This window comes from Nicotiana tabacum, chromosome 15 (assembly GCF_000715075.1).
Source record: "Nicotiana tabacum cultivar K326 chromosome 15, ASM71507v2, whole genome shotgun sequence".
In the NCBI taxonomy this organism is placed as follows: domain Eukaryota; kingdom Viridiplantae; phylum Streptophyta; class Magnoliopsida; order Solanales; family Solanaceae; genus Nicotiana; species Nicotiana tabacum.
This window is the reverse complement of record NC_134094.1, coordinates 95,130,406-95,139,749: the sequence shown is the minus strand read 5'-3', so window position 1 is coordinate 95,139,749 and position 9,344 is coordinate 95,130,406. Positions and strand designations below refer to the sequence as shown.

Below are 9,344 nucleotides of genomic sequence, written 5' to 3'. Positions count from 1 at the left end.
ATGTTGGGATATAATAGGAGAAGATATACATGAGATGCTGAAACTATTTTATGGAGGAAGTCCTTTGCCTAAGTCTATAAGCTTAAGTAATTTTATAAATAAATTGATATCTAGAGTTGTTCATGATAGGCTGGAAAAGATACTACCTTCTATGATCCCTTCCAACCAGTCAGGATTTGTCAGAGGAAGAAGTATATTTGAAAACATCTTATTAACTCAGGAGATTGTTACTGACATAAGATTAAGGGAAAAACCTGCCAATGTAGTTATCAAACTTGACATGGCAAAGGCATATGATAGGGTCTCTTGGTAGTATTTAATGCATGTTTTGAGGACAATGGGATTTGCAGAATGCTTCATCCACATGGTGTGGAATCTACTATCCAACAACTGGTATTTTATTCTAATTAATGGTCAAGCTTCGGGTTTCTTTCACTCAACAAGATGTGTCAAGCAAGGGGATCCTCTCTCCCTAGCCCTGTTCATATTCTCTGCAGAGGTACTGTATAGGTATTTAAATAAGTTATTTGAAGATCAGAGATTCAAGGGCTTTGTCATGCCCAAGTGGATTGATCCATTGTATCATTTAGCTTACGCAAATTACACTATAATCTTTGCTTCAACTGATTCATACTCTTTAGAGAAGATTATAGAAGTCTTGTACAAGTACGAGCACACTTCTTGCCAAATGATCAACAAGACAAAGAGTTCCTTTTATATGCACTCTATTGTGTCTGCAAGACTGTTCAACTCTATAGGTGCTATTAATGGATTCTCAAGGGGTGAGTTTCCATTCACTTATCTTGGAAGTCCAATATTCTACAAAAGAAGAAGTAAGGATTATTACAATGGCTTGATTAGAAATGTGAATGCAAAGATGCACTATTGGAAAGGGAAGCTACTATCCTATGGGGAAAAAGCTACATTAATCACTAGTGTCCTACAAAGCATGCCTACACACATAATTTCTATCCTTGATCCACCTAAAAATGTACTTGAACACCTTCATAAAACCTTTGCTAGGTTCTTCTGGAGTAACAAGGATGAAGGTAGAAGTAGACATTGGACAAAATGGCAAAATTTTTACCTACCAAAGGAAGAAGGGGGAGTAGGTTTTAGATCTCTGTACGATGTCTCTAGATCTTTATTTTCCAAATTGTGGTGGAAGTTTAGGACATAGAAGTCCTTATGGTCTAATTTCATGTGTAACAAATACTGTAAAAAAGAGCTGCCAATAGTGGTCAAATTTCGAGGGGGATCTCATGTATGGTGGAAAATGTTAGAAGCCAGCGAAGAGGTGGAGCATGCAATATTATGGGAAATGAAAAGGGGATCAACTAACGTTTGGCATGGGAATTGGACTGGACTGGGAGCTTTGTACTATATTATTCTAAGAGACTACGCAATCAATGAAGATATACAAGAAGTAGTTGACTTGAGAGTGGATGATGCATGGGATGAGAAAATCTTGGATCAGTCTTTTCCTATAGACATTGCTCAACATATCAGACAGGAAGTTTTATTTTTCACTAGTGACGATGGATGGGATTTTCCTAGATGGATGCCTACACCTTCAGGAAATTTTTCTTTTAGGAGTGCTTGGAAAATTCTGAGGCATAGAGACCTACTAATCCTGATTACATTAAGATGTGGACTCAAGGTGTACCATTTAAAATCTCCTTCTTTCTATGGAGATTGTGGAAAGGGAAGATTCCCACAAATGACTTATGGAGGAGAGGTGGGTGCATGATAGTGTCCAAGTGCCGGTGTTGCTCACAACCACAAGAGGTCTCATTCCAGTATTTGTTCTTAAAGAGTGAAACTGCAAACAAGGTATGGAAGACTTTCCTTCAGGAAGTATGGTTGGTAGTAAATCTGATACAAGTTCATCAAGTAATAAGAGCATGGTGGAATGCACAATGTTGTCCTAAACTAAAGCCATTATTTCAAGCAGTTCTAGCGGTGATCACATGGGAACTTTGAAAGAGGAGAAATACAATAAAATATAAAGGTGTAATATCCTGCAATAGGGTACTTAATGAGGTGAACAAGACACTACATTACCTAGCAAGAGTGAGGTATCCATGGCTATCAGGCATCCCCCTTTTATGGCCAGAACTGATCATATTCTTGGAGGGTTACAAGCCATTTGTTGTGACTAAGAAAGTCACATGGCAGCTTCCTTATGAAAGGTGGTTCAAGTGCAACACAAATGATGCATCAAGAGGTAATCCTGGACCAAGCTCATATGGCTTTTGTGCGTAAGATCATGTGGGTGATTTGGTTTTTGCTAAAGCAAGTGCATTAGGAGAGGCAGCCAATATAATGGCAGAAGCAAAGGCTATTTGTGAGGGGTTAGAATACTGTGTTGAAAGGCAATTACATCAACTGATTATGGAGACTGATTCCTTGGTGATAAGGAAGATTATTGATGGGGAATGGGCAACTCCATGGTGTATAAGTGTTGAAGTGAGGAAGCTCAAGCAGATAATGAACAACTACAAAATTCTCTTTCAGCATGTACAAAGGGAAGGGAACACTATTGCGGATTTTCTTGCTAACCTAGCTTTCTCTTTTGTAGGTACACTAACATTTCAGCCGTTTTATTAATTACCAATTGCGGCAAAAAAAACTGATCAACATAGACAAATCACAAATTCCTAACCTTTGAATTAGGATTGCAAAGACAAGAGAACCTGATTGATGATCAAATCATATAATGCTTTGCCTCTCGTTGACTCATATATCTGCATTCCTAGCAGGCAAGACAAGCATTTTAAGCCAAGCAGGCAAGACAAGCATTTTAAGCCAAGCAGGCAAGACAACCACAACTCTCTTCACTTCAACACCACCAAATGCAGCATACAATCAACATTCCTAAAACAGTCACCCACCAGTATCTCACAACTCTATATTCTTCAACAACATGTCATCATAAGCATACAACTGCTGCAACCAATGACCAACAACTTACTCTTACACTCTTGTCTTACTCAATTTGTTATTAGCATTGTTAGTTTCCTTTGCATGTGCAATACACATGCACCTCTTTGTAGGGTGTAGCTGATTGGGTGTAGCAGATTGGTTGGATATAGCCACTTTTGAGCAAACCAATAATTATGTATTGGAGCTACTATTTCTTCATTGCTACTGGGCTTACATCCATATCATGACCTTCAATATAATAAGCAGCCTACACTCACGTAGATTTGCTTTTACTGCTATGCTTATGATGGTATGGCATGGTTGTGTGTTATCTCATTATTTCCCAGTGTTATTAGCATGACTTCATTCTCATTCTGGGTGTTGTTTAACGACATACAACAATAATATACAAACCTAGCAACAGCCAAAGTCCTCTTACCTCTCTTACAGACCAAGCTTCTACAATGCTCCCAGACCACACAAGAACCTGGGAGCACAAACTCCCTTCCTAACTTGTTTCCTACATTTTGCAGGTTCCCAAGACAGGTTCAGCAAACTGAGGCAATGGCATGGACAGATCTTATACAAATACATTTTACAGCTCCAGTCCAACATGCCAAATATAAAGACATCCAATTTCTTATTGTTCAGTATTTGCTTGTTCACGTATCAATTGCCAATGGAATTTATTCCAGAGATACGCTCACATTAATGAGGCATTTATCTTCATTTGAAGTATGGAATTACTCTCATACATTCATTGGAAGGATGGAATTACTCTCATTATGTGCACTGAATAGTGTAGGACTATTTACTGACAGTATGGAGATGTGCCATTTTCTAGTGGTATTAGCATTTTTCTTTTAATGCTCATTCTGGGTATGGTTTATCAACACAGTGGAAGCATTTGTTGTACTTATTCAGGCAACTAGAGATTGGTTCGAAATTAGTTGTTTGGTTTAGTTTTACAACTACATGGAGAATTCATGCATAGAAATATCATATATTAATGCTCCATTTCAACAAATATTCTATAGTTAAACTTCTTTCACCATGCACTGAACATATCCAAATGGTTCTGTTGTCCCTGCTATGGATTTACACAGACCTATTCATTCAGATTGCAAGACATGGGGCCTACTTCTACTCTTATTCAAATTCGTCAAAACTATGGACTTTTCAAAGATGGAAGATTCAGTTTAGTTGATCCAGTATCAATCTATAGGGAATTTATTGGTGGGAGTTGGGAATTACAGCACTGACAACACCAGTACTTGTTGGTTTCTGCAACACAAAAATTTGAACAACTAAACTGTTTTGTGCATATCAACTAATGTTGGTGCGAGTTTGATCCTTACATTTTCTAGGACTGTTTGCGTGGTCATTTCACAGATTGAGCAAATGCTATTAGTTTCACCTGCTCCAATGCTCCAGTGTGGCATCCACGACATCAAACTCACCTATGATCTATTGTTGCACAGGAGAACTTGGTCAAGTAGAACAATTGTCTGGAGCTATGTCATTTTACAGTCGTAGTCTCAATCAATACTACTCATTCCGTCAAGGAAGTATCAAATGATTTATTTTAGTGTCAATACTACTGCTGAAATTAGATAGCCCTATAGTGAAGATGTTTGAACTCCTTTGCTCTATATCTTGTGGATTTATACATACCTACTCCTTCGGATTGCAACAAATGGCACCTGGTGAAAGCTTTGTAGGTGATACAAGGAATTGTTTGCAAATGGTGCGTGAATTTCATTGTTGTCAGCAACAATTGGTTGTTTCAAATTTGTAGCTTAGTAATTTTCCTCTATCTTTATGTTGTTTCTACATTGTATTTGGTAGCAATAACCTTTGGCTTTCATTGTTTTTCTTTTACTTGAATATTGTGTAACTTTTCCCAAGTTTAGGGCTTATTATATATTTATATCAGCTACAAGGAGAATAACCTAGTAGAAAAAAAAATAACTCATTGTATTCCCTCTTAAGTACCCTAAAAGTACCACAACCGAGATACCCATTTTGAAGAGACATTCTGTGAATCTAAAGTCGTTAGCCTCACCTTCCAGATACCAAAATGTAAAATCAATAATGACATAGAAATACTGTGAGTCTCGACAACATCCAATGTAAATCTCAGATCCTAGCCATATGTTAATCTGGAAAAACTCACAATTGCTACATATAAATCCTGAATCCATTAGATCCTTCTCAAGAGTCATCAATTTTGCTCGAATCTCAATTGCGTCGCCCAAACGAGCCAAACGACTTGTGCCCCATTAGCACAACAACACCCAAAGAAGTAATCCACATATTTAAGCTACCGAGCAATTTCCTACTTCATGCGTATTGCATCCTTCACGAATAACAACTCAATCAATCTATGATTCCCATATACTCATAAAGTGTAATATAACCCGTATCCAAAAATTTCTTTACTCGAGTCATCCTCGATCACATTCTCTGCAAGTCATAACCAATCCACAAGTATGCCTCAGACCAACACTAATACAACACGTAACCATGCAATCAAATCATCGCTAGCAGACTCCCCGACTTAGCTTAATGCCATAGAATAGAACATCTGATAACTCACCATACCCATACTCTATTACTGCCATAATACCGCAACGAGATTCAACTAAATCCTTCATAAGCTCACATAACACAAACCATATAGTACCTCAAATCATCTACTAAGCTCGCATACATCCATATGATGATCTGATCAACTTTCTCAACCAAACTCAACTTCAAATCTCAACACATATACCCTGCTGGTAGAAAAGAAACTCTCCACACAGCATTATAAGGATCACACCTCCGTAGATTACTCTGCAAGAGATAAACCACCTGCTTAGCCTCAAATTGGCATCATGTTATACCCTTTCACAACCACGATTACTACGCCATCACTTAATCTTGAGTCTGAACTCACATTAAGACATGAAAATCTACTGCGTTCCACAATTAAAAAACATGAAAAATCTTTCAACACACGCATACCTCGAAACTATATATCACATCAAGACATCAATCAAGCACCCAATAGTCCTTTTCACATCCCAAGCAAACTCTTCCTGTTATATTCAAACTATATAAACACATCCCGCAGTCCAAATATGAATAAAGATAGTACAGGAAATAATTCAGCTTGTTCACAGTTATGGAAAATAGGCATGCTTTTCAAGTATAACAGTATATCCCAAACCTTTCGCCGAAAACCTCAAAAATATATGAATAAGTTTGAAAACTGTGATTTTCCCAAAAACTTTCAACAATAAACATAAGATGTGACAATATACAATAACAGAGACTCAGATACGATATGTAATGATGAATGCAACTGAGTACATAACTGCAATTAAGCAAATGACATATTAGCAAAGAACGACCATTGTGGGTCCCAGTGGTACCACCATATAGCCTAAACATGATTTCTAGCATGAATCACAACTCAAGTTCGCTAACACATAGAGTACAACAAAAATGTTCAAATAAAATAGCTACACAGTTCCATGGAATCGACTAAATCATAATTTACACGGTGCACGCCCACACACCCGTCACCTAGCATGTGCTTCACCTCAACATCAATCACATAACACGTAATTCAGGATTTCATACCATCAGCACCATGTTTAGAAGTGTTACTTACCTCTAACAAGCCAAATCCAACACCGAGCAAGCCAAGCAATTCTCCAAAAATGCCATTTGCACGTATCGACCTCTGACCGGCTAGAAACTACCCAAAACCAACTCAAAATTCAAACCCGGGCCCGCACCTCAGAACTCGACAAAAACTTACAAAAATTCGACAACGCAGTCAATTACGAGTCCAACCATACTAGTTTCACTGAATTCCGACTCCGAATCGATGTTCAAAACTAAATAACTCACCCAATTACCAAAAATGAAGATAGAATCACGAAATATAATCAAAACCGAGTGTAAAACACTTACCCTAATCCATGTGATGAAAATCTCTTCAAGAATCGTCTCAATCCTAGGTCTATAGCTCCAAATACGAATAAAGTGACCAAACCCTCATTTTAAGCTTATGCCCAGCTATTTTCGCTTTTGCGAACACATGAGCCACTTTTGCGGCGGCGTTTCTGCGACACGAACACCTCTTCTGCGTACTCCACTAGCCAGCTCACCACTCGCACCTGCGGATCTCCATCCGCTTTTGTGCAACCGCAGATGCGAAGCCAAACACGCTTTTGCGCTCCAGCTCACTTCTGCGCCCAAGACCATCGCTTATGCGGGGCCGCAGATGTACCTCAATTTCCGCACCTGCGAAGACTTTAAACTCTGCCCCTTTTCGTGGGTGCAACAGCATTACCGCTTATGCGATCACCGCACCTGCGCAAAACCAACCGCAGGTGCGTAACACCATAACCAACACTTCTTTAGCAATGTAGCAGGAGACAAACTTTATCTAAACCACGTCCGAAACTTACCCGAGCCCCTTGAGACCCGACCAAATATACAAATAAAACCCATAACATAACACGGACCTACTTGAGGCCTCAAATCACACATAACAACATCGACTTGACGAATCTCACCTCAAATCAAACTTGAATGAACTTTGAACATTCAACTTCCAAAACTCATGCCGAAACATAATAAATCAACCCGGAATAAACCCAAATTTTTGCACACATGCCCCAGATGACATAACGAAGCTATTTCAATTCCCGGAACCACAATCTGAATCCGATATAAACAAAGTGAACTTTGAGTCAAACTTATGAACTTTCCAAACCTTCGAATTTCTAACTTTCGCGAATTAGTGCCGGATCTGTCTAGGAAGATCCAAATGCAAATCTGGGCATACGCCCGAGTCCAAAATCACCATCCGGACCTAACGGAACCATCAAAACTACATTTTGGGGTCAAATTCAGAAAAGTCAAACTTGATCAACTCTTCCAACTTAAAGTTTCAACGATGAAATTCATTCTTCCAAATCGATTCCGAATAACCTGAAAACCAAAACCGATGATTCACACAAGTCATAATACATTATACGGAGCTATTCATGACCCCAAACTACCGAGCGAAGTGCAAATGCTCAAAACGCCTGGACGAGTCGTTACATCCTCCCCCACTTAAACATTCGTTCATCCTCGAACATGCCAAGAGTCATCCCAAAGCCATCAAATTGTTGTGTAACCTTACATGATATACCACAAACCACAATTACTCATAGCAATAAGTGTTTACCGCAATAACTGCTCGAAGCAAACTCGGTACTGGTAACAAACCTCATATCAAACAAAACCTTATTCTAAAACCACTGTACACTGCCAATGATGAAAGAAGCACGCAGAAACCCATAACCACTTATCAGATCAACAAGTCATGGAGCTCTCTCTCCTTTGACAAGAACTATAGCCAATTTCTAAGACCATCAACGACATTATTCTTCCAAATATACCGCAAACAAATCCGATAGCACCCGTTCAAGGTCTGATGACCTCATCTCATCACACAATCACTCTAGTGACATGCCACAACAATACAACCTAAAACCACAACCCAAGCAATCCGTGCACCAATAAGCAAAACCAAATGTACCTAATCATGGAAAATGACTCAAACGAGAGAACCATCGCACAAGTTAAACAAGTACGACCACAACCGCAATGCTACAAACCCATCTTATATAGTAGAATCAAGACACGCAAATCTAACACAAAGGATCATATCCCGAAATAACCCAATTGCAATGCGTGACCCCATACAAAAATGGGTCCATATGAAATACCTCAAGCCATCATGCCCAAAATCAACAACTACACGTAATTCGACATCAAATACACTAAGTGTATGACCATAAATACGGAAAAGCAAATATGACAATATACCACAGCCCGGAGAGAACATAACCAAGGCGCAATCATCCATTCGACACTCCAATACCCATCTCGCTCAAATCCCGCTACAAGACCCAAACAGAACCGCACCATGTGTGCTTATAACAAACAAATCACAGCCCCTCGTAGCTTAGGGGAGTAACACATAGATCATATCAGCACACGAATAAGCTCAAATCTACCGAATGGCACATCCCTCGACAATAACAGAACAGAGTCAACCCATCCGGCCCGATGTAGAATACACATCCTCAATGGGCCTGCCAATGGACCCCAAATACACTCTGGTCACCCACAAATAGATACATAACCCTCTGAAAGTCCACAATGGTTGATCCATAACACATACTATCATCTGACTAGCTTTGGCCACATCTTTACATTCCACAGCCACGAAACAATCTGTTGTTGAGAACTCCTGATCTCCAAGTCCATAAAATACATGAATCGGCGTATCTGATCCGAACCCCACCGCCCGAATATCTAACACATCTCTCACACACAATCTTCCCAAGTTGAATACTTCTATAATT

The 9,344-nt window shown here is 39.2% G+C and overlaps 1 protein-coding gene across 1 annotated transcript; it reads left to right on the top strand.

Annotated features, from left to right (window-relative positions):
* Positions 1-337: 337 nt before the first annotated feature.
* On the top strand, positions 338-1,180 carry LOC142169737 (uncharacterized). The gene has a single exon (XM_075231643.1). The coding sequence runs from the start codon at positions 338-340 to the stop codon at positions 1,178-1,180; it is 843 nt and encodes a 280-aa protein (XP_075087744.1).
* Positions 1,181-9,344: the final 8,164 nt, after the last annotated feature.

What these genes read in the sequence shown, in the direction of transcription:
- LOC142169737 (XM_075231643.1), top strand. Translation starts at nt 338, where the DNA reads ATGGGATTTGCAGAATGCTTCATCCACATGGTGTGGAATCTACTATCC.